At 31.8% G+C, this 26,371-nt stretch overlaps 1 protein-coding gene and 1 long non-coding RNA gene across 3 annotated transcripts; one reads left to right on the top strand and one right to left on the bottom strand.

The window, feature by feature from the left end:
* Positions 1–83: 83 nt before the first annotated feature.
* LOC115890468 lies at positions 84–7,700 on the bottom strand. Its single transcript, XR_004051650.1, has 5 exons — positions 7,391–7,700; positions 6,745–6,880; positions 6,434–6,567; positions 1,502–1,671; positions 84–199 (listed from the first exon to the last, which is right to left on the bottom strand). It is a non-coding gene; the product is annotated as an uncharacterized LOC115890468 (long non-coding RNA).
* A 321-nt stretch (positions 7,701–8,021) lies between these two features.
* On the top strand, positions 8,022–24,441 carry LOC115890464 (mediator of DNA damage checkpoint protein 1-like). Of its 2 annotated transcripts, XM_030910706.1 has the most exons (10): positions 8,022–8,145; positions 8,222–8,320; positions 8,386–8,565; positions 8,621–8,858; positions 10,811–14,272; positions 14,492–14,889; positions 17,406–17,487; positions 17,545–17,697; positions 18,754–18,903; positions 24,179–24,441. In XM_030910706.1, the coding sequence occupies exons 1-10, from the start codon at positions 8,113–8,115 to the stop codon at positions 24,385–24,387; spliced, it is 5,004 nt and encodes a 1,667-aa protein (XP_030766566.1). In that variant the 5' UTR covers positions 8,022–8,112; the 3' UTR covers positions 24,388–24,441. The 2 variants fall into 2 exon arrangements, with proteins under 2 accessions (XP_030766566.1, XP_030766565.1); XM_030910705.1 differs by having other exon boundaries at positions 10,811–14,889.
* Positions 24,442–26,371: the final 1,930 nt, after the last annotated feature.

Raw genomic sequence — 26,371 nt, 5'->3', positions numbered from 1 at the left:
TTTTCTTTTTGTTCAAGATTAGACAGTTTTCTAATATGTATATTTTTGCGTAATAAAACTCATTTATTATTAATTATTATTTATTTACGTATTATATTTTATTATAAATGTATATTAAATTAACAGTGTTGATGGATATGCTGAAGACTATGTTGAGGTACCTAAGTAAATCTTCTCGCTACACTTCTGGATCTTGGTTCTGTAATAAAAGTATAAAAAAATAATTAATTATTTGTTCAATAAAAAGCTTAATTAAAAACTATTCCATAACTTTAAAAACTTTAAATAATCAGTGAAGTGACAGGGTACATAAAATATTATACCGTATGATCGAAAAAAAAAGAGCGTCAGCGATGGCTATGAAATAAATATCGTCATCATTTTATATGTAAAATTATAGGGGGAATGTGTGATTGATGTTCATTTCCAAGCCAATTGGACGCCATTTTTTTTCGATCATATGGTACATAGAAATTACAGTAACATAAATAACTATTTTTAATAGTTATACAGGGAAAAAACATAGTTGAACTAGCTGTACATGTAATTCAGAAATATTTTAATTATAATACTTTTAATAAAATGCTAAAACCAAATTAAAAAAAAATACCGAAAACTATATACAGGGTGTCCCAAATTTCCATCAAAATAAGTTCATTGGACACAATTTACCTCTTTTCAAAATGTCTGTTAGATGGAATCAAACTTTAAGAAAATAAATACGTTTTTAAGATGTTTTACCTATGTTTTGCTAAGTGCTTTAACAATTATTGACTTTCACAAAAATCAAGAAAAAGTACGGGAAGGACTACCCCATCCATACATAAATATTAGTATAAATATTTTCCAACGACTGATTTTTCACAAAATGGTCCTCATAGTATTAATTTACTACATTTCTTGTCTCTTGTAAAAAAACGTCACAACAAATTTTTTTTAATACTTGATGCCCTTTAACGAACAAATTATAGGCACTTTTGTATAGGAAAAAATTTGTTCAAAGAACTTATTTTGATTCCAAAAAAACGTAGCATGATAATGAGACACTCTGTATACGTAAAGTGTATTTTTTATACTTGTCTAAAAATAAAAATAATTTAAACTCTTGATGTATTTTCAGTTGTCTAAACTAAATAAAATGTGCACCAAAATATTTTATTTGAAAATAATATAATTTATAACTACATATTTTACGAAACATTATATTAGGTAAATACCAGGCTTCAACTAGTATTTAATAAATATTAAATACTACGAGTAGTTGAAGCCTGGCGCATCCGCCACGACATCAGGGAAAAAATGCTTTTTATTTTTTTAATTAAATGAAAAACAAAAAATCCGGCGACAACAGTTTTTAGAAGAGCCAATCAGCTATCTTTTAGTAAAAAAAGCAACGTTCTAGAGCAAGTCGTTACTTCAGTAGAGACGACACAGAGAAACATTAACATTTTATATACTATGAAGATATTTGATTTTAAAAATGACACGCTTTAGAGTTTACCTAAAATTATTTAGCTTCCTCTTCAATGATGAATTTCGTTCTTAATCCGCTGTTGATTGTTGAATTTAATCAACCTAATAACATCCTAACCCAATGATACGAAGAGTGTGGTTGAATTGATGTGCAGCTGTCCTTGTCCAAAAATTGTTGTTCCAAAGCAGTACAATATCCTATCCAAAAAATCAGTTTTAAAAGGAATAAGAAACGAAATAAAAAAATCAATTAGAAAATTAATCCAAAACTATACAATTCTAAGTAGACAATAGAAATGAACAAAGACTTAGAAGTCTTAGAAGAATAGCAGTAGATTGAGTTGAAGACCGATGATTGAGAAGAGAGTGATGGCATTCTAGTAATGAAGAAAATATTGGAAACAAATACTCGTAGTAAAATAGAGATATAATGAATTGAAAATATAAATGGCTTAGGTGTCACAAAAAAAATACAAATATATAAACAAGACAATCAATAGAAAATGATGATATTCCAACAATAAAAAAAATGTGGGTGAAAAATAAAGAAATAAATATATGATGAATTTGAAAAATTAAAACGAAAATTAATAAAAAAAAAACTATAATGCAATACAGGCAATAGAAATAATGAAATATATATGTTAGAAAAGTATCAGATGAATGACACCAAAATATACCATCATTGGAGAGTTTATAGCATTGATGAATGATATGTTAATAATAATAAAATATAAAAGACAAAATAGTAAAAAAAAGGTAGGCCAAAGCAAGATGGAATAAACAGTATTAGATAATAAAAAATATATAGAGGTCTCTGGTCAATAAGAACTGGAAAATTGACTAAAGATTACGCTTAGCCTCCTCTTAGAAATATCTAGTCAACATTTGACAACAAGCACATAGAGAAAAATTCTCCAGAGCATATAAGTTCGCCCCCCTTCATCAGATTTAACCCTTGGCCGACGATTAAGCCTCACCAGTCAGTTCCCATCCCAGCTAAGCAGCCTCGTCTCAGGTCATCCTCGTTACCCATCGAGCGGACATCCACCGGGACCCCCCTTATCATGTGTCAGATATCTCGCCCCCTGCGCCTTCGAGGGTCACGGGATACGTGCACGAAGAAGTCTCGTAGCTTGGGTGCCAGGTCGTATCCGGCCGAAGCTAAGGGCCGAAGCCCCTAGCATTACTACTACTACTAACACCTAGCTCGTAAACCAGAGGGTGGTGACTCCCTTGGGTACCTACGCATGCTACATAGGTCATCGATGGCCGAACATCAGGGTTAGGGGGTGAGGGGTGACCCAGATCTCCTCCTCTTAGGGGAGGCTAGTTATGATGCTCTGGAGTTGAAGTTACCAGGAAAATCCATTGAAAAAAATGTTAAAAATCCAGAAGTGGGGCTAAAAGTCGCAAATTCGCCAGGAATTGATTGGAAATTAAACATTATGGTGGAAATTTAAAATGTGTTATTAAAACACGGGTAAATCAAACTAACATAATTTGTAAAATTCACGGCATATGAACTAAAAAAAATATGAAAATCCATCAAAACTAAAATTTGGGGCAAGAAAAAAAAGTATTAGATAAGAAAAATAATACAAATAAAAGGAGACTAATAGAAATACAGCCAATGGAATATTTTATAGAATTGATAAATGATGATATTATTACTATAAACATTCATATGTATATACAGGGTCAATCTAAAATAAGTATACACAATATGGGTATCAAATTATATTTAAAAACGGGCAAACCAAACTAGTAGCCACTAGTAGGATCTGTAAAATGACAGCAATTCATGGCATATGAACTAAAAAAAGGACATGAAAATGGATCCATCAAAACTAAAATTTAGGGCAAGAGTACATATAGGTACCGGGTGGCCAACTAAGAATGGACGCCGCGCGCCGGCTGTATCTTAGAAACTACTTATCATATAACTTTGGGAAAAAAATTCTAATAAGTAAATCGACCAAGAGAAATTGCTGGAAATTATTTCCAAGTTCGAAAAATGTTCGCTAGGAGGCGTTTCTCTGATAGCCAATCAGAAAACAGACTTTTTCTCAAAAATATGCAGGTGAACAGGTATTTTAAATATTACTATTGTAATCATCGAGAAATTTGTAATTTTTTTGATGTAAAGTATTTTGTTCTATCTCATAAAATAAAGTGGTGGGGGAAGGTTAAACTTGCTTTTATTAAAATGAGGATAACTCTGTGGTTTGGCTTACCCGAATTAAACAAACTAGGTCTCGTTAAAAAGAACTTTTCTTATAGATATTGCGCTTTTGCCTAAAAAAATTAAATATGAGGCTATATTTCTCTTTGCACAGTTATAGAGAGCACAATATTTCCAAAATATCAGCGCAAACCGCAACTTTCTATCTTCTCTCTAACCGGAGATATTAAGAGAACAAATCATGTTAGGCTGCCGCATAGGATTATATGGTCTAAAAAATATAGTAGTAGGCTAGGAAACAAAAAGAGGTAAATTGGTTACGTCAAAATATCAAATCGTATATTTTAATTTAATTTTAATACAATTTAATTGTTATTTATCAATGTTCGTTCTTGATTCGACCACATAAATTAAAATCCAGGCTGATGACTTAGCCGATGACTTAGCTGGCCATAGAAATATGCCGCTCCAGCGTCTCTATCTACTAAAGGAAGTGGTATCCAACAAGCCCCACACATTCATAGCAAAATAAGCGGCACAACTGCAAATTGTAACAAATGCATTTTCATCATAATGGAACCCCTAACAAAATGGCAATTCATTTCTTAGAAATTATGGATAGTTCATTTCATTCAGACAATTAAAAAAGTCCAATCATTCGCCATCATAGAATTCCTGTCTAAACATTTACCGACCAACGGTCTTGGTCCTGAACTATTTGCATCAAGGGTAGATTTGGGCCAGTAGTGTATTGTTAAGATTCGCAACCTCGGTGTTATATGAAAAGTGACCCAAACGACACAAATTTTATAATATAATAAAAATTAGCACAAACAACAGGTAAAACACGATAACAAGTGAAATCAAGGACGAACTTGGATTAATAACTAATAACTGTAATGACGTTACATGAAATAAACCCCTAGTTTTCGGCCATACGAAATTCGGCCGTTTTCTGTTAAAGTCAATATGGCGGCACAAAATTCCTACAAATTTTAATAAAATTATTGATTGTCAGACTTTCGGAGATCAATAACTAATAACTGTAATGACGTTACATGAAATAAACCCCTAGTTTTCGGCTATACGAAATTCGGCCGTTTTCTGTTAAAGTCAATATGGCGGCACAAAATTCCTACAAATTTTAATAAAATTATTGATTGTCCGACTTTCGGACATTTTAATCTGAGAACTAACCTACGTATAATTAACCAAGAAATTGGCAAAAATTATATGTATGAATGATAATGAACACATTAAACATAATTACATATTTAATACGTTTAAATATTTATGACGTCATTTTTTTAAGTAAACGCCCGAAATTCAGATGCATAAAAACTGAACTTAAGCGTTTTGATATTTTGACGTAACAAATTTACCTCTTTTTGTTTCCTAGCCTACTACTATAATTTTTAGACCATATAATCCTAAGCGGCAGCCTAACATTATTTGTTCTCTTAATATCTCCGGTTAGAGAGAAGCTAGAAAGTTGCGGTTTGCGCTGCTATTTTGAAAATTTTGTGCTCTATTTAACTGTGAAAAGAGAAATATAGCCTCCTATTTAATTCTTTTATGCAAAAGCGCAATATATGTTACGATGTCAAATCGCGCCCTCTAGCTACCACAAAAAAAAATGGAAACAAAATTTATACTGGAGATCATTTAGGAAGAAAAGCTCTTTTAAACGAGCCCTAGTTTGTTAAAATCGGGTAAACTAAACCAGAGTTATCCTTATTTTAATAAAAGCAAGTTTGATCCTTCCCCCACCACTTTATTTTATGAGATAGATCAAAATACTTTATATCAAAAAAATTGCAAATTTCTCGATGATTACAATAGTAATATTTAAAATACCTGTTCACCTGCAGATTTTTGAGAAAAACTCTGTTTTCTGAATGGCTATCAGAGAAACGCCCCCTAGCGGACATTTTTCGAACTTGAAAATAACTTCCGGCGATTTCTCTTGGTCGATTTATTTATTAGAATTTTTTTCTTAGAGTTATACGATAAGTAGTTTCTGTGATACAGCCGACGTCCATTCTTAGTTGGCCACCTGGTACATAAAAAAGTATTAGAGGACTGACACCAGAAGAAAAATAATACAAATAAAACATGACTTATAGAAGTACAGTCAATGGAATATTTTAGAGAATTGATAATAATTGATATTATTACCACAAACATTCATATTACAGAGGGTCAATCTAAAATAAGTACACACAATATGGGTATCAATTTATTATAGGGAAAGTAAACCAAAAATAACATGAAGTAAAATTGAGTAGATGGTATATTTTACCCCAAACGAATAAGACATAGAAATACGTCAAAAGAATATTTATAAAATCGATAAATGATGTTATTATGCCTTCAATGAAGAAAATATGAGAGTGAAGCTATTATAAAGAAATAAAAGTTCACCATAAAGAACATCAAGAAAAACTGTACGTAGATAGTATATTTTACCAAACCAATAAGACATAGAAATACAGACAATAAAATATTTGGCTCATTACTGATTATTATTTCCACAATTAAGAATATATGGAAGTCAGGCTGTTATAGAGAAATAAAAGTAAACCAAAAACAACTTGAATTTTTAACTAGACAGTATTCTATCAAAAAGATTAGGCTAAATTAAAAATAGAGGGTCTGATTTTCTCTATGATAATAAGAAACCATAAAAATGTAACCTACAGATTAAATGGATTTTTTTCTTCATTAAATTTAACTCCACTGATGAGTGTTAAAAACCAGTAAAAATATATTTACCCAAAAGAAATAATTTTTGATATACTTATATATAAGTCCCGATGCATTATTGTTGGTAATATTCATGAAAAGGATAAATGTACTGCCCTGAAACTGTATATATCCATTGATTTGTTGCAGAATTTGTAGAAAACCTGCAAAAAAAGAAACAAATAGTATTACATTTCATTAATTATGCTATAACCCTTATGTACGTATTTTCTACTCTTATTCATTAATATTAAATATATCTTAAAAGCTATGATTAGTCTACTAATAAACTTGTTTTAATAAGTTATTAAAATTATTTTAAAATAATAAAGTAAATTTACTTTTAATAAGATGATGGAAGACCAACTCATAAACCAGAATGATGGTCGAACATCAGGATTATACATATAAGTGGTCGCCCACTCTTCCTTTAGGTGGCCTTTATAATACATGCTGGTGTGTATTATTACTGAGCTCCTAAAAGAGAAAATAATTATTATTAAGGCCTTATAAGTATGTATTAAAACAATGCAAAATTATTAACTTAAATATGATAATGTAATGATGATGTAGCATTAAACATATGTGTTTAAAAGTATTTTATTTTATCTCAAAGTATTATATAATTATTGAAAATGGGGGTCCCCTTTAGGTATACTAACACCGACTAGTTTTAAAACATGTAGAAAGTACTTGTTTGTCTATGGGAAGAAAGAACTAAAAAATTTCTTTAGGAATAAAAAACGTCTTTGAACTCTACTAAAAAATGGTCCAAAAAATAAGAAAAATCTCTGTATATGGAGCATTATTCTAAGTAACTTTATTTTTAATGTACAATAGAGACATCAAGGAATGTATCTATATTTCCATACACACGATTTTTAAAAAGAAAATTATGAAAAATATATCAGCTTTCAATGATGATGTAATTGAAAAATTGCAAAGTAAAAAAACTATAGAAAACAACCAAAATAAAAGGGTATTTACGTTTTGACGAGGTTAAGCAGGTATTAAGGAACAGAATACTCTCAAACAGAATCCAGAAGAATCAGTTTTTTTCTATCAAAAAATCAGCAAAATTGTATGAACGACATAACTCGCCACCAACAACGGAACATTGGTCAATGTTGTCAGATTGAACCCATGAAAAATGGTAATTTTTTGCTGCATAAATAATGCTGTATCTAAAAGAAAATATATTATTTATTCTACTGAAACAAAGTTTGTATTATATTATGTTTGTTAGATTATCATGATTTTGTAACGCTTCAATTCATTTTAGACTGTCTTTGACAAAGTTATTGATTTAGATTAGTTTCAGGTTTCAGGATTTCGTTAATATTTGACAACCTGGGAAACATTTTAGTTCAAAATTTTCTCACTTTTTCCACAATGGCGCCACTAGCATTCTTCTTCTTTTTCATATTTTAGGTCTTAAAAGAACCAGAACCAAAGAATAAAAAGTAATGTTCTACTTTTTTATATTTATGGCATGAAACAAGGTCCAACCACAGATTCAATATAGTTTTCTTCTTTTTTTTCTTTTAAATGGCTTGTTAAATAGCTCTGACAGCTTAGAGCCAACAGTAGAAAAGTAAGAAGAAATTTAATAATTTTTGACCGATGACAACGTTTGACATGTTGACATGAATTTAAATTTCTTGTTTATGTGATTTTTTGTTATTTATAATAATTATTTCGAATAAACCATGAACATGGAAATAAATAACCAAAGGGATCGAGTAAGTTATAAGTATCTACAGATAAAATTACAACAGTTTTCCAACTAAACAATTGGTTTTTGCTATAATTTTTTAGATAGCTAAACTGAAGATTAACAACAAAGTTTATAACATATACGATGGTTTAAATACAGTGGGGCGCCAAAGAGAAGCTACTGTTAATATTAAAAATTTGGTAAAATACCCAGAATATTGATTTGAAACTTGTTAACTAATAAAAACTCCCAAAAACTGTTTTAGAATGTAAGCCAAAACCATGCAGTTATCATAACATTAAAAGGTGAACATTTCGTAACCGATTTGAATTCAAGCAATGGAACGTATTGTGATAACATAAGAATTCCCCCCTTTAAGTTACAGCAGGTTAAACACAATTCAAAAATAAAATTTGGAGATGTATTGGGTACTTATACTACAGAGGTAAATGTTAAGTTAAATAACTAAAAATAAATTGAATGGAGATCTTTTTCTGTAGGAGTTAGATTTGGATTTGACAGAAAATGTTGAAGCTACTCAAGATTTTACGCAAACATTTTATGGAAGAAACACTCAAATTGTTGATACAACATTTAATAATAACAGTGAAGTGGAGGATATTCACGAAGCTCCCACACAAGTTGTGCCATTTTCACAGTTTAAAATACCAAGAAGTGTGACAATTGTTGAAGAAGACATACATGAAGCTATCACTCAACCATTTGATATTGTGAAAGGTTTGGTTTGGTTTGATATATAATATACAGGGTGGGGCACCTCATTCGCCTCGGTTGATTATATGAAAACGGAAAGATGTAGAAACAAAATATTTTAGGGGTGTATGTGGAAAGGCAATGTGCACAATTTAAAATTATTTTGAAATATACAGGGTGTTTCAGAACTAAGATCCATACCAAAGTTATATTTTTTCTTATGGAACACCCGGTATTTTATTTCATTTTTGGATTCTTGAGCCCAAAAAAAGGCATTTATTATAAGGGTTAAATATGTTTAAAATCTTTGTTTTTTGAGATATTGAAAGATATTTAAATTTGCAGGCTACAATAGAATAGATTATTAACACCCTGTATATTACTTTTCAGAATTAGTTCTTGTGCTGAGTTTAAAGGTAGAGAAATAAACGTTACAGAAAAATATTATTCCTTCCTTAAATGTATACAGGGGTATCAAAAATTGCTGGTCTATATTAAATATTTATTTTACATAAAAACTTCGTTATTTCAAATGCAACACTATGTATTTTTGAAATAAGTCGAAGCAGATTTAAATGCTCTTTCAAACTATATTGGGGTTTACTATACCTATCTGGCTCAGATTTTGAATAAAAAGCAATTTTTCAATAAAATTGTAATCAAGATGGCTAATGTTGTCATGGCAAGTTTCTAGTGACAGTTAGTAGCTATTTTCAAAATCGAAATTAGTTTATGTACTTATTTAAATTTATACCAGTTTACTTTTATTTAATTTACCTACAACAGTTTAATAAATAATATTTATTAAATATGTGTTTATTATTCTATCAAAAAAAAATGAAGAAGTAGTCTTTGAATTATTTTACGATGACTTGTAGATACATGGATTTTCTATAAAAGAGCCAATTACCGCAAATTCATTTTCTTCACTTCCAACGACAGGTTTCTGCCTAATAGGTTTTTTATAAACCACACTACCAGGCGAAATAGGACAAGAAGTTTTTCAAAGAAACTCTTATCAGGAAGATTCCTATTTGGATATCTTTGAGCATAAGCCCTTGAGGCCAAGAAGCAATTTTCCTCACAAAATAATATCACTAGTAACATATCTATTCGTTCCGCCAGCAGATACTGCTTTATTTTTCTTCATAAAATAATGAATACTTACTCATTAAACTGTTAAGTAAACTGTTATAAATTATAAATAATAATGTCCATAAACTAATGTCGACTATGAAAATAGTTACTGTCACTAGAAAATTGCCATGGCGACACCAGCCATCTTGATTACAATTTTATTTAAAAATCGCTTTTTATTCAAAATTTGAGCTAGATAGATATAGGAAACCCTAATATAGTTTGAAAGAGCATTTGAATCTGCTTCGATTTATTTAGAAAAATACAGGGTGTTACATTTGAAATAACAAAGTTTTTATTTAAAATATATCCTTAAAATAGATCAGCAACTTTTGATAGCCCTGTATAAATTTAAGGAACCAATACCATTTTTCAGTAAAGTTTATTTCTCAACCTTTAATCTCAGGATAAGTATTAATTCTGAAAAGTAATATACAGGGTGTTAATAGTCTATTCTATTGTAGCATGCAAATTTAAATATCTTTAATTATCTCAGAAACTAAAGATTTTAAACATATTTAATCTTTATATTAAATGCCTTTTTTTGGGCTCAAAAATCCAAAAATGAAATAAAATACCGGGTGTTCCTTAAGAAAAAATATATCTTTGGTATGGATCTTAGTTCTAAAACACCCTGTATATTTCAAAATAATTTTTAATTGTGCACATTGCCTTTCCACATATATCCCTAAAATATTTTGTTTCTACATCATTCTGTTTTCGTATAATCAACCGAGGCGAATGAGGTGCGCCACCCTGTATATATACTTAAATTAAGTATCCTAAAAATTTGTATTTTATCATTTTTCACCTTTTCATACTTATTGTATACTTTTTAGCAAAAAATGAATCAAACAAAAGTAATGAGCTTTCTATTTCCACCAATGAAACTATAAATAAGGAAAATGTAGAACCCACAAAAAATACAAATGCAGATTTTCCATCATCAAGTATGTTAATAGATATGCATAATATAGCAGATGGTTGTCACAATGATTATTTACCATTTCTTGAAAATAAAGATAGCTTTGTGTGCGAATCCAATGACAGTAATCAGAAATCTGGTAGCAGTAGTGAATCAGCAAGACAAATTGTTGATTATGAGTCAGTCGAACCATGCATTGCTAATGAAGATGTAGCACAGACCAGTATACAGGAAGACAGAATTGAAAATAATGATAACTTGGATTGCTTGGATGAAGATGAATTAACAGATTGTGAAGATAATGTAGCAGTAGAAGAGATCCCGAAGACAAATAATGAGATTTTAGATCACAACAGTAATGATTCAACTGATTTGCTGAAAATGGATCCCAAATCAGATGTCTCAAAGACGGTCATTGAATCTGATGGTACAGACCCTGTTGAAGAAACAGGAAATGATATACCAGTTATGCAATCAAATGACAACACTGAAAAACAAAATAGTGTTGAAAATAAAGCTCCTGAGGAAGGTGAAGAAACAGATACAGAAATTGACATACCAACAGAACCTAATAAAAATCATATTAATAATTTGGATGATAATAGAGATAGTAATGATTCATCGGATTTCTTCAAACTGGACAAACCAACTAAGGAACTAGAACAGCCTTTAGATTTGGGAAAACTTAATATAAATTCATCTGGAAAAACCACATCGACACAAAGTTCAAGCAGTGAATGTTTTAATTTCAAGAAAAAGACAGTATGTCAAATAAATGATTCATCTTCTGACACTGATGAGGATCTTAATTTTAGAAGAGCAAAAAAATCATCCAGGATTATTAACAGTCAAGATATTGAATCAGATTCAACAGATGATGAAGATCTTTTTAAAAACAAAAGGAAGTCTTCTGTCACTCTCGAGGGCTCTGTCAATACAAATGATGATTTAAGTAGAAGTAATGTTATTGCCCGGGACAGTATTATTAATGAATCAGACACAGAAGAAAATTTAAGTAATAGAGTGGATTTTGAAAAAAGCATTCCAGCCACTCAAAACATTTCTGCAGCTGAATTAAATGATACTGATTGCATTCCAGCAACGCAAGAAATTGGCTCTATTATGCCTGCTAAACCTAAAACTCTTAGTCAAATAACCAATGCATCTTCTGAGGAGAGTTTTCGATTTGGGTTAACAGAAATGATGACAGAAGAGTCGCAAGCAGCAAATAAAAATATAAACTCGCAAGAACCGTGCTATTCAAAGTCTCTTAAATCTCCTGTACTAATTAGGGAAGAAAGAGATGATAACGAGTTGTACGACGGTGCAACTCAAAAAATTGATCTTCCGAAGAAGAATACTGAAAATTCATATGAAGATAATACAGATTTATATTTAGCCAGTGCTCAGAAAGTGCAGCCCAAGAAAACTGCACCTGAAACTACAGAAACGGCGATAGAAGAACCACCGCAAGCATTAAATAAAAGTAAAAACTCGCAAGAACCGTGCTGTTCAAAGTCGCTAAAGTCTCCTGTGTTAGCTAGAGATGAAAGTGAAGAAACAGATGATACTCAGTTATTCGAAGTCCAAACACAAAAAATAGATTTTTCAAAGAAAACTACAGAAAATATATATGAAGATAATACAGATTTATATTTAGCCAGTACTCAGAAACTACAGCTTGTGAAACCTATAACTTCAAACATTTTGGATGAAAGTGATGGTGTTTCGCAATTATATGATGTTGCAACACAAAAACTTGACATACCAAAAAAGAATGCTGCGAAACCTGCACCAATAACTTCTAAACAGACAGATGAAAGTGATTTTTATTTGGCCGCAACACAGCAACTGCCTCTAGATCTCGGAAAAAAGAGTGCATTAAATAAAGATGATACAGATGGCATTTTTAGTGCACCGACTCAGAAAGTTTTAAAACCCACTCCAAATGATCTTGATCCAGATGATGATGATGAAGATGATGACGTATTTGATAAACCAACACAATATGTTCCTGTATCCAATGTGCCAAAGAAATTTTCATTCAAGAAAATTGATTGCAATTTGGATGGATCTCTCTCAACTTTGCTAAAGCATGATTCGGAGAGGGACATGATAAAGAGTAGCATTGAAGTAGATTTTAGTGATTTAGCAACTCATCATGTTGAAAATAGGCCAGTAAATCCTATTTCACAAGTGCTAGAAAAAACGTTTGAGGAGGAGACTGAAAAAATGAAGATGGAGGAAAAGTTATCTGTGGAAAATAAAAATGAAGAAAATAATTCTAAATTAAATTCTGATGAAGATTTAGTTGAAAAACCTGATACTACAGCCAGTAAGACAGTTATACCAAGAAAAATTAAAGAAAGAGAAATTGAAGAAGTCAATAAATCAAACAAGGATCAAAAATCTAAAAAAGAAACTTTACCAGAAAACAAAGATAAAAACGGAGAAAAAGAATTATCAGCTGATAGTAATAAAAATATTGCCACAAACGTAAACACTCAGGTCAGTGGCAGCAAGAGAGCACCAACTAAAAATAAAGAATTATCAATTGATGAATCAAAAGGAAATCCAACTAAACCAAAAACTTCAAAAGCCAAAAGTTCAAACTTCTTTAACACTCAGCAATTGCTTGAGGTTTTAGACGATTCTAGTGATGTTGAAGATAAAGCAGCTAGTGTTGAGAAAGAACATGTTACGGCAGAAAGTAGCTTAAAACATAAAGTAACTAAGATAGATGATACTGTTCCAGTTCATTTGAGTAAAGAGGAGGAAAAAGCGATTCCTGCAAGAACAAGAAAACCAAGAAAAAGATTATTATCCACTGAAGGTGAAACTAGTAAAACTCGAAAAATATCTGTTAAGGAAGATAAAACCGCAGCTCCTCAAGCCGTACGAGTTTCAAGAAGAAAACTTCTTTCAAGTTCTGAACTAAATGAAAATTTATCAATTAAAGAACCGTATCAAGAGGAAAGAACAAATACGACAATTAACACTACAACGTCCGAAATTAACCAGTCTATAGCTATATTGGAATCTAAAATTATGAAAACCAAAAAGTCTAATACTACCTTGGTCAATATCGGGCATCTGGACTTGAAGGTGCCGAAAAACAGAAGGAGTATGGCGATTGTGGAGCAAGATGAAGTTCTTCCAGCGGATAATACAAGAAAAAGTAATATAACGCGTGGGAGAAGTAAAGTTTCCACAAAGAAAAGTTTGCCTGAAAAATCTAGTGTCAGTTTAAGAGGAACGCGTAAAGCCTTAACCGAAACAGTTAAACCTTCAGCATCTAGTACAAGTGCAATTATGACAGAGAGCAGAGTGGCTAAAATGTTCCCCGAAAATAGTGTTGTAGTAAGAACAATGAGAGGTGAACAGAAATCGGTGGAAACCAGTAGCAAAAATGCTGAACAGGCCAGTAAAATCATCCTAGATAAAAATTCCATCCTTGATTCCAAAAATAAACCTAAGGAAACCAGTGACAGCCTCCAGAAACCCATGGCGAAACCTCGGACATCTAGGGTTGGTAAGAAAGTAACGGTAAGCGAAGATAATGGGTCTGAATCCAGTGACACAGGCAGCATGAGAGGTGAACAGAAATCGGTGGAAACCAGCAGCAAAAATTCTGAACAGGCCAGTAAAATCATCCTAGATAAAAACGTATCTGAAAAAACTAAAAAAGATATACCTGAATCTAAAAATGAAACCAAGGAAACCAGTGACAGCATTCAGAAACCCATGGCGAAACTTCGGGCATCTAGGGTTGGTAAGAAAGTAACTGTAAGTGAAGATAATGGATCTGAATCCAGTGACGCAGGCAGTAGAAGAAGTGAGTCAGTGGTTAAGACATATCCTGGAAAATCGACAAAAAGAAAACACGTTATGGATCGTACCGCTTCGGAAAGCAGCGATGCCAGCTCGATTTCGTCTATGTCGACACCGAAAAAACAAAAGATGCAGCTGAGTGAGACCTTTTCAAGTCCTGAGGTAATTACATTTTTGACTTCATTCTTAATTATTTTACATAGTCCTAAATCCTAAGATATTATTAAATTTGTTTTGACAATTTCAGAGATATAAATAAACAATAAATATATTTTTCAGCCTTCTTTAACATAAATTATTAAAAATATATCATGTGTCCTGAAATAAAAAACTATGACAGGTACTTACTATATTGTATACAGGGTGGTCCGAACTGTATTCCGGAAACTTCGGCAGCATATTCTGCAGATTAAAAATAAGTAAAGAAGTTCATATAAATGTATGTCCTAAAGTGCTTAATTTTGGAGATACAGGGTGTAGAAGTGTCATTGTTATTTCGATTTTTTATAAATAATTTCTGAAGTAACGTCAATATTTGGATGAAAATTGGTGTCTGGGTGTTTTTTGACATGAGAAATTTGATTTTGATGTCAATATGACTCCTACTTTTAGAGGGTCCCACCTACTTATTTTTTAACTGTTTTGAAGAGTAATAACTTTTTGTCCGTACCTGTATGAAAGTACTGAGTAAAAAAAATATACATTTACGATGTTTTTTTACGTAAAAAATGCCTCTTTGTAAAAATTGCTACGACTAATGGTTCTCGATATATTTGGAATCGAATTTGTCAATACCTGTCATCATTGATATGAATTAAACATGTTGACTAAATAGTTATTACACTGAAATTATAAATTTGAAGTGATTTTGTGTCAAAAGTTCAGTAGAAACTGTTTTATCATCATTTTTTCGAAAAAAAGTTTATGATAAATTAAAAAAAAATAAAAAGTCCCAATTTTATCATTTCAGTCAAATAACTATCTACTCAACATGTTTATTTTTTGTCAATAATGACATGAATTGACTATTTCCATTCTAAATATCTTAAGATCGGTTGCTCGTAGCGATTTTTACCAAGAGACATTTTTTACGTCAAAAGTCACGGAAATGTATATTTTTTAACTCAGTAATTTTATACAGGTACGGACGAAAAGTTATTACTCATCAAAACAGTTAAAACACATGTAGGTGGCGCCCCCTACAAATAGCAGTCATATTGACATCAAAATCAAATTTACCATGTCAAAAAACTTCCAGACACCAATTTTCATCCAAATATTAACATTACTTTTTAAAAATTATTTGTAAAAAATCGAAATAAAAATGAAACTTCTACACCCTGTATCTCCGAAATTAAACAATTTAGGACATATATTTATACTAACTTTTTTACTTATTTTTATCTACAGAATATATTGCCGAAGTATCCGGAATACAGTTCGGACCACCCTGTATATTGTATATATATACAAACTTAATAAAAACACTAAATCACAATACACCAAAACACTTTTACTTTTACACTGGACGCGCGTTTCGCTAACCATGTTAGCATCATCAGCAGATGATTATAAACTGATAGAGATGATATACAGTTTATAATCATCTGCTGATGATGCTAACATGGTTAGCGAAACGCGCGTCCAGTGTAAAAGTAAAAGTGTTTTGGTGTATTGTGGTGATTTTTGTGTGTGTGTAATTTGTGTAAGTGTTTTTATTTTGCTGTGTAACACCAAAGGTTCCAACCCTCAACTGTAATAAATAAACTTTCTAAAATATAAAATAATTTTGCTTTGTTTTTTTTAAACGATACATCTGTATTATATCCATATTATTTTCTTCTAGATAGGCAATTAAAAGAAATAAAAAAATTTGTATATAAAATATTTTAATTTTTTTAGCCGTTTCGCAGATATTCGACCTATTAAACAGGGTGGTCCGAACTGTATTCCGGAAACTTCGGCAGCATATTCTGCAGATAAAAATAAGTAAAAAAGTTCGTATAAAAGTATGTCTTAAAATGCTTAGATTCTGAGATACAGGATGTAGAAATTTCATTTTTATTTAGATTTTTTCCAAATAATTTCTGAAGTAACGTAAATATTTGAATCAAAATTGGTGCCTGGGAGTTTTTTGACCTGAGAAATTTGATTTTGATGTCAATATAATCTCTATTTGTAGGGGGTGCTACCTACATGTGTTTTAACTATTTTGAAGAGTTACTACTGAGTGAAAAAAAAAATAAAAACCACACCAAACTTCTACATCCTGTATCTCCGAAACTAAGCATTTTAGGGAATGTCATTGATTGTCATCGAATACGTTAAATACAACAAATGCTCATTTTTTAATTCGGCATCTAACAAAAAATAATATACGGGGTGTTCCATTAAAAAAACTAAGAAAAATATTTTATATTTTTAAGAAAATTTGGCCTAGAATTTTGAACATACAGACCAACTATAGTATATTTATATTTTTTAAAAAAGGCTAAACAAATATTTTATGTATTTACTTATTAATATCTCTGAAACTATCAAAACAAATTTAACAATGTCTTAGGACAAGGTTAAAGTTATCAGAAAGGACAATAAAATGATTTGGCTTTAGTAAAGTGTGCGCAACTTTACTGAATTTTAGCCATATATTTTTTTATTTCTTACAAATAATTTTTTAGAGGGGTTTGAGAAGACAGAAACCAAAAGTCGTTTTCACCATGATGGAGAGTCCCCAAATGGAATCTTTTATAAAACATTTAGGTAAAAATAATGCAAATGTTTGTGATTTTATTTTCCATAAAAATTATATTCTTGTAGGCGGTAGCGTGGTAGACTCTGTGACCACTTGTACAGTCCTCGTGACAGAACATGTGAAGAGATCACAAAAGTTACTGTGCGCTGTTGGGTCGGGTAAACCGATTTGTTCGCCAAAGTGGATAATAGCATCCAAAAAAGCTCACGAATTTCTTGGTAAGAATGATAATTAACTTTTGTGTGTTTTACAATTATTAATTTCTGTATGTATTTAATATGCATTTCCTGAAGACTTTGTATATCATAACAATATCTTCTTTCTTGAAAGACGTACTGACCTATAGTTCATATCAAATAAACTTTTAGTCACGTGATTAAGCTTGACCAGCACAGCGTTGCCCACTTTTACATATTTTCTTTTAATCAAAGTATTTTAGGAAACAAAAATAAATTAATTATAAATATTTAAAACAGTTATTATCCTCTTGGAAAATTTATTATTCTTGAACCTTGTTTCTAAAAATTCCGATTTTTTTTATTTTCTTGGCATTTAGGTTCGGGAAAACTCTGATTAAGTTTTCATTTGGTTTTTCATATCTTTATTTCATTTTTAAAGGAAAAACAAACGTTTCGGCCAACATTACAGCCTTCATTAGTGTAGTGTCAAATCAAAAAAACAGTGTCGATTGGTTTATTAATTGTAGTAAACATTTTGTTGTGTGTGTTTGTAAATATTTTGTATGTAATTTTTGGATTATGTTCGACACTGTTTTTTCGTTCAAAATATTCTAATAAAGTTGCGATGAGTGGGCTATTAAGCTGTCTTGTACACTTCGCTGTATAAGAGGTTCTAAAAGGAACAATGTTTGACTGCAGGGTCCGCTAGTAAAAATGTTTAAGCTTAAAGTATCACAACATGATTCATTTAAACCAAAAACTCTTAGTATAAAACTAAAGTGTCAAAACGAATGACAATGTCAGGAAATAAATAAATAAATCTGGCAAGTTGACATTTTTTAGAGCAGAGATACCACCTGAATCCCCAGCGGGAAATTTAAATTCCAGTTAGTCAGCCCGGCACTGAATATGTCCGTTGGCAACGCTTGGCAACAATGAATTTAAAAATCGCGCACTCGATTACGTAACTAAAAGTTTAATTGGTATCAAATATATGTTAAATTTTATTAAAGAGTCTCCCTGTATATTTAAAAAGAATATAATTTGTCTTTTTAATCATTATAATTATTGTTTACACGTCGATGGCATTTTCAGATCCTTGGGATTACATTCTACATGATACAGAGGCGGAAAAGAAATGGAAATTTTCTTTAAAAGAATCGTTGAACAAGAGCAAAGATCACAAGTTACTAGAAAACCATCATTTCCTTATTCAAGTTATCACAGCGGTAGATGTTTTAAGAGGTAAGATGATATAACTCTATGGAATTTTATTCCATTATGTGAATTAAGGCTGTATTCCGTTGCAAAACCAGGCGAACCAGACCGGTAAACTACGGTAAAGAGCGGTTCCTGAAAAACATCGGTTTGATACGGAACGGTTTGGTAAAATACTGGAAATGTCAACTGTTGACGTTTTCTAAATTTTAATACCTTTATTATAAAAGTTATCTTTTATGCATTTTAATGTACCTATTCTCTGCTTTTACGTTTGCTTCTTTTTTTCAATGGAGTTTAATATTGAAAAGTACTTTACTAATAAACTGTTAAACTCGTCAGACAGCTCAACTGAAGATTTGCAGGTCCAATATTAAAACAGATCAATAATAAATAAACAAATCTAATTAATATTTATATTTTTATAGCTTACAAAACATTCACGATTACTTGTTGTCTTGTTTTTCACGTTTTCTTTAAATGTTCCTGACTTTAAGAAACAATGGCTGGATGATAAGTTTAAATGGTCCTAAAAAGTCATTCTATTTAGTTAATGAAATTTATCTTTACTGCCTACCTCCATCATTGCTTTTGGATGTAAATATAAAATATAACAAATTTTAGAAATTAAAAGAGAATTTCACTCGAACTTCCAATATTTGCTTGATTTCTCTCACATAAATGACATTGATTGACAAACAAAACCAGAAAAACCATCCTTCTCGCGCTGGTGAGTTTGGTGACAGTTATAACCGAATTTTTCAGGAACCGTGTTCGGTAGTAAGAAAACTTTCAGGAAACCGATAGAAACGGAACATAAAACCATAACCAAGGTAAGCAACGGAATACACCCTTAATATCCTTGAAACTGAGAGTGACATTTCGCGTGTCTTTATCAGCATGCCATCTTATGACATAGAGAATTAAATTAATCGCTTTGAAATATTATTGAAATGGTGGGTATGTCATAATATTTAAGTATTTTGGTTTTTACTACTGCACTTATTGAAAGTAAAATTCTCAGGTACAAAGTTCGTGTGATGTAACGCTGTTTCGGGCAGTAAAAATTAAGTGAAAAAGAATACGATCTGGCATGAAAATCCACCTTTAGTGTGGGTTTACATGCATCTGTAATGCGTCGTCGCGTTGTTGAGTTTATGCAATTTCGTTGGTTTATTTAAAAAATGATTGCTCATACCGGAATGATTGGAGTGATGTACAAGATACCTTATAAAAAGTATCTGAAATCAAGTTACAAGATACTTCTAAACAAAGTATTTGAGATATTAGTTACAAAATACTTTTGGAAAAGGTATTTGAAATACTAGATGTAAAATACAATACGTATTTTCTAAATACTTTTTGAAAGAAAACATTTTATTTTTATTTTTAAAGTTTTTAACTTATTACATTATAGTTCAGTCATTAGGGATCAAAAAAGGGGTCTGCTTGGAAAAAAGTCCGGAAGTTTTGAAACTTTGCAGGTTTATAGGTTTTGGGTTCCTAACTAAAATCCGTAAAATGCACATTTCCAGACTTGCCGTCGGCGCCGCCATCTTGCCAAGATGGCGCCCAAAATCGGTATTTTGTAAATATCTCGAAAACTATGCGTTTTTCGGAAAAATTTGAAGAGAGCGAAATTAAAGAGAATAAAATTTCCTATAAAAAAGGTTCTATGAAAATTTTCGCTAAAGTCAACCGCTTAGGCACAAAATCCCTGGAAATTTTACAATTTTGCGTAAAGTATGATATATTATGTATAGTCGATTTTTCGAAATCAAATGTCAATTAGGGTTCACTAAAACTAGTTTTGGTTTAGTTTTTTCAATTTTGTCATGAAACAGTGGCGTATTATTAATTCGCTCATTAATTTATGAATAATTAATTGTCGTGCTGGACAGCATTCATTGCGAACTTACCACCAGGTTCAGCATTGGTCTGGTTGTACCAAAGATGCCGAAGAATGGGGTTGAAAGAAAACAAGAACAGCCATTACTCCAGTCACAACGTTGACAGATCCAGCTCCAAAATCCCTATTGGCATTTTTATCCTGTAAATGCAAAACCAACAACTGTGGTAAAGCTTGCAGATGCAGAAAAGCTGGATAAAAATGTTCAATGATTTGTGTATACTGCAATGGGAAATCCTGTGACAACGTCACTGAAGTGTCACTCGACGAATCCGATGAAGAGGAGTTGGACTTGCCTGTAGATATCCCTCTGGCGGCTGAAGATGAAGTGTTGGACGAATTGAGAGACCACCCTGATGAGCCCAGCACAGCAGATACGATCGACTTTACATCAATGAGCCAGGTCCGTCGGTCTTGTGCAGATAAGTTAAAGTTTTTAATTTATCTAGTGGAATAGGCCTCCGGGGAGACCACGTTAAAATAAACGCGCCATGTACTTTACCTCTTGGGTGGTGTGGAAACAAGTACACACATTTTCAATAATTAAAATTAATTATTCATAAATTAATGATACGTCACTGTTTCATGACAAAATTGAAGAAACTAAACCAAAACTAGTTTTAGTGAACCCTAATCGACATTTGATTTCGGAAAATCGACTATACGTAATATATCATATTTTACGCAAAATTGTAAAATTTCCAGGGATTTTGTGCCTAAACGGTTGACTTTACCGAAAATTTTCATAGAACCTTTTTTATAGAAAATTTTATTCTTTTTAATTTTGCTCCCCTCAAATTTTTGCGAAAAACGCATAGTTTTCGAGATATTTACAAAATACCGATTTTGGGCGCCATCCTGGCAAGATGGCGGCGCCGGCGGCTAGTCTAGAAATGTGCATTTTATGGATTTTAGTTAGGGACCCCAAAACCTATAAACCTGCAAAGTTGCAACACTTCCGGACTTTTTTCCAAGCAAAAATCTCCAATGACTGAACTATTAATAATAATTATGAACAAGAATCGTGTAAATCTGAAAATGTCTTTATTACTTAAATATTGCAGTGTTTCGCAACACAGGAATCAGAGTCCTCTAAAAACATGTAATAGGATTGGTTTTTATCTTTCTTTTTAAAAATTCCCCATTGTTGTTTAAAGTGTCCAATTTTTGTTTTTCATACCAATTAGTTTTACCTGTTTCAGTCCAGATAAGGTCTTTGAAAAGTTCTTTGAATAATTTTGGCACCCATTTAATTTTAAGGAATGAAATGGGCGCTTATCTTTAATCCATTCGTTACTATTATTAGATAGATACAGAAGAATTAAAATTAGTGATGGGAAAAACCGATTAATTTCAATAATCGAGTATTCGAGTATCAAGCGATTGCAATAACCGCGATTGCTGGAGCGAAATATCGCTCATATTTAAAAATACGGGTTTTCGTCCGTCGCGCGTCGCTCGTTGTAAATACTAGTTAACGCCAAGCGACAAGCAGTAAGTTGCGTGCGCAGGGCACATATTCTTTCGGAGATGAATGGCAAGTAGCAAGCGACGAGCGATTCGCTTGATTTAGTTTATTTCAAACCATTGTCGATGTAGGTGGTAAGATTTTGTTCCTCACATACGCAACGGATAACGTCGTATAAATTTGCTACCTGCAATGTATGTAGAACATTCGCTCGGCTTTTTATCGAGTATGTCACATTAAAATCGGATTTCAATTTATTTTATTCTAGGATCGCTTGCGTTCGTCGCTCGGAACTCGTCACTTGCATTGCTCGTTCATAATCGAGCGATGTCGGTTATTTCAATAATCGAGTACTCGAGCGAATTTTCTCTCGAGTTATGCCATCACTATTTAGCAAACTATGTATTTATGAAATACTAAGATACGAAAAAAAATTGAAAAGATGACATTATAAAAGGTATGTCAAATATAAAATGAAAATACGTATTTTGGATCTTATATCTGTATTTCAAATACAGTAAAACCCCGGTTATCCGAGGTAACGGGGGGGACACCCTCCTCGGATAATCCGGATTTATTAAAAAATAAGCACCAATACGTACTTTAAACGGTTTATTAACATTTTTAACATGTAAATACATAAGTACCTAGATATGTAGATACTATCTACATTATAAAACAGTGAAATAAGTATCTATGCGCTGCTGTTTCATATTGCATCTTCTTTTTCTCGCTGCCATGTTTCTCCACCTGTTAAGAAGAAGCAAATCCGCTGGGGTTGCCTCTGATTGTTGTTCGATATACCTCAAAGCTGTTTTCAGAGAAGCTTCTTGATGGGTAATCTTAGTGGAAGGCTGTGCATCCACTCTCTCTTCGTCATAGTTATCGTCATCTGATTTTTCGGTTTCCCGAAAGGCTTTCACTATTTCTTCAATATACATTTCTTCTTCTAAATCATCTGCTGTAACCTATTCATCAACGCCTTGTCTTGTCACATTTTCGCAACTTTTTAAGTTTTGCATTAATTCTAATAAACTTTCTTCTTCTTCTGTCTCGTTTAAATTTGTACAGGACATTTCCATCCAGAACTGCCGGTAAACCTATCTGTCTCTGGGAATTGCTTACTAATCGTTATTGCTTTCTGCTGCAAAATGGGACCTGACAGAGACACACCTTTTGATCTTTGCTGAGTAAACCACCTGAATAAAGCTTCGTTAACTTTTTCATATTCGCCTTTTTTATTGATTTTCTTCGACGAAGAGGCTTGTTTTATACACCATTCTTCTATTTTAGTGCGGTTTCTGTTCCAATCTCCAACTGTTACCTCACCTACCCCATAATCTCGTGCAACAATTTTAATTGTCTCTCCTGCTTGAATTCTCCTAATTGCTTTTAATTTATCTTCAATAGGAACGAGAATTCTTTTACGTTTGTTGCGTTCCATTATAATACGACAAACGAAAATTTAAACAAAGCAGTTGGTATACACTTAACTAGAACTCCACCCAGATAAATCATGAGTACATACGTATGCTACTTCTCCGTAGTGAACGCAATAACGAACTGCATTCACTCAAATTTACATGATAAAAGAGTCCAAAAATATAAATAAGGGGAACCATTCACACGAGCCAAGAGGATACCCCGTCGGTCCCAACGATTTTAAACGGAAATATGTAAATATACTTATACATATAGTATATTTTAGAAGCTCGGTTAATACGGAGCATAGACGCGCGACATCGGATAATCAGGGTCTTTAGATTGGATCGGTTAATCCGGAGATCGGATAATTGCGACTCGGATAATTGGGGTTCTACTGTACTTGTATTTGATATAAGTCACATCTCTGCGGACGACGCATTACGGATGCATATAAACTCGCCTTTAACTCGTCAGTTATTTAAATATCTATGATATTTTAGGCGCCATTGAAGCTTGCGGTGGGAAATGTATAGCGAAAATACCTTCATCGCCTTTAAATAATACTTATGTTATTTCGTCACCTGAAAACCAAACCAAATATAAGAGAATCTTAAAACAGCATGCCAGTGTTAAAGTAATTGAAGCAGAGGCCATTTTTGATGGAGTTTTGAGGCAGGAGCTCAGATTCTCAAATCACTTTTTAACCTAAAATTAGAAGTAGATTTAGATTTAGTGTAGATATATTGTACCACTGTGTTTATAAGTATAAGCTGTGGTTACTTATAGTACTTTATTATATATGTATAAATAAAATTTTATTTTATAACTCAAATTGTTATTTTGTTTATCTACATAACATACTGTATGTTCAAAAAAAAGCGGCGTCAAAAAAAATCCATATAGGCTTTTTAATAACTCATTATCTAATAAATATATTCGTTGTGCACTTTTCGGCACACCCTATAATTTTAGGAGATAAGCATTAAATGTGCAGGACGTGGCCACATTTCCAAATCTATTTAGTGGCCCTTATTCACTAAAAGGGATGCAAATACAGAAAAAAATCCGGTGGCTGTCGTTTTTTTTTTTAAATAAATAAATTGTTTTAAAATTTTCTTTGAACTTGAATAACTCAGTTATTTTGGATTTATCTGAAAAACGGTAAAGAGAAAATATATAGTTCATACCAAATAAATTTTTAGTCACGTGATTAAGCTTGACCGGCACAGCGTTGCCCATTTTTATATATCTTATTTTCTTTCTGTTCTTTTAATCAAAATATTTTAGGGAACAAAAATAAATTAATTATAAATGCAGGGTGGTCCGAACTGTATTCCGGAAACTTCGGCAGCATATTCTGCAGATAAAAATAAGTAAAAAGTTCGTATAAACGTATGTCCTAAAATGCTTAGATTCGGAGATACAGGGTGTAGAAGTTCCATTTTTATTTCGATTTTTTCGAAATAATTTCTGAAGTAACGTCAATATTTAAATGAAAATTGGTGTTTGGGAGTTTTTTGACATGAGAAATATGATTTTGATGTCAATATGACTCCTAGTTGTAGAGGGCGCCACCTACTGATTTTTTAACTGGTTTGAAGAGTAATAAATTTTCGTCCGCACCTGTATAGAACTAGTGAGTAAAAAATATACATTTAAGGCATTTTTTACGTAAAAAAGATCTCGGTAAAAATCGCTACGTGTAATGGTTCTCGAGATATTTGGAATCGAAATTATCAATACCTGTCATCATTGACATAAATTAAACATGTTGATTAAGTAGTTATTAGACTGAAATCATAAATTTGAAATGATTTTGTGTCAAAAGTTCAACAGAGATTGTTTAATCATCATTTTTTCGAAGAAAAATTCACGATTAATTTAAAAAAAATAAAAAGGGACAAAATTTATCATTTCGGTCAAATAACTATCTACTGAACATGTTTATTTTTTACCAATAATGACTACTTCCATTCTAAATATCTTGAGAACGATTGCTCGTAGCGATTTTTATCAAGTGACATTTTTTAGGTAAAAAATCACGGAAATGTATATTTTTTCACTCAGTAGTTTTATACAGGTACGGACGAAAAGTTATTACTCTTACACAAACACTTTAAACATATGTAGGTGGCGCCCCCTACAAATAGGAGTCATATTGATACATCAAAATTAAATTTCTTATGTCAAAAAACTCCCAGGCATCAATTTTCATCCATATATTGACGTTATTTTAGAAATTATTTGGAAAAAATCCAAATAAAAATAAAACTTCTACACCCTGTATCTCTGAAACTAAGCATTTTAGGACGTACATTTATACGAACTTTTTTACTTAGATTTATCTGCAGAATATGCTGTTGAAGTTTCCGGAATACAGTTCGGATCATCCTGTATATAAACATTTATTTACATCAACAAAACTCACCTTTTTAACAGCGCTTTTAAGGGGCATAAAATACTATTACTACCGCTTCCCCGTTCAAAGTATTCTAATAAAGTTGCGATGAGTTTTTTACGGCTATTAAGTTGTCTTGTACATTTCGCACTAAAGGAGGTACTAAAAAGAACAGTGTTCGACTGCAACGTCTGCTAGTAAAAACTTTTAAGCTTAAAATATCACAACACAATTAATTTAAACCAAAAACTCGTAATACAAAACTAAAGTGTCAAAACGAACGACAATGTCGGTA

This window comes from Sitophilus oryzae, unplaced genomic scaffold (assembly GCF_002938485.1).
Source record: "Sitophilus oryzae breed Bouriz unplaced genomic scaffold, Soryzae_2.0 scaffold_866_pilon_pilon, whole genome shotgun sequence".
Taxonomy (NCBI): Eukaryota; Metazoa; Arthropoda; class Insecta; order Coleoptera; family Curculionidae; genus Sitophilus; species Sitophilus oryzae.
The sequence above is the reverse complement of the archived record's forward strand: the minus strand, read 5'-3'. Positions and strand labels throughout refer to the sequence as shown.

Bases quoted from the DNA above. Each gene is read 5' to 3' on its own strand.
- LOC115890464 (XM_030910705.1), top strand. From the start codon at position 8,113: ATGAACATGGAAATAAATAACCAAAGGGATCGA. The intron at 8,321-8,385 runs GTAAAATACCCA...AAACTGTTTTAG, and splicing joins CTGTTAATATTAAAAATTTG to AATGTAAGCCAAAACCATGC. The intron at 14,890-17,405 runs GTAATTACATTT...ATAATTTTTTAG, and splicing joins AGACCTTTTCAAGTCCTGAG to AGGGGTTTGAGAAGACAGAA.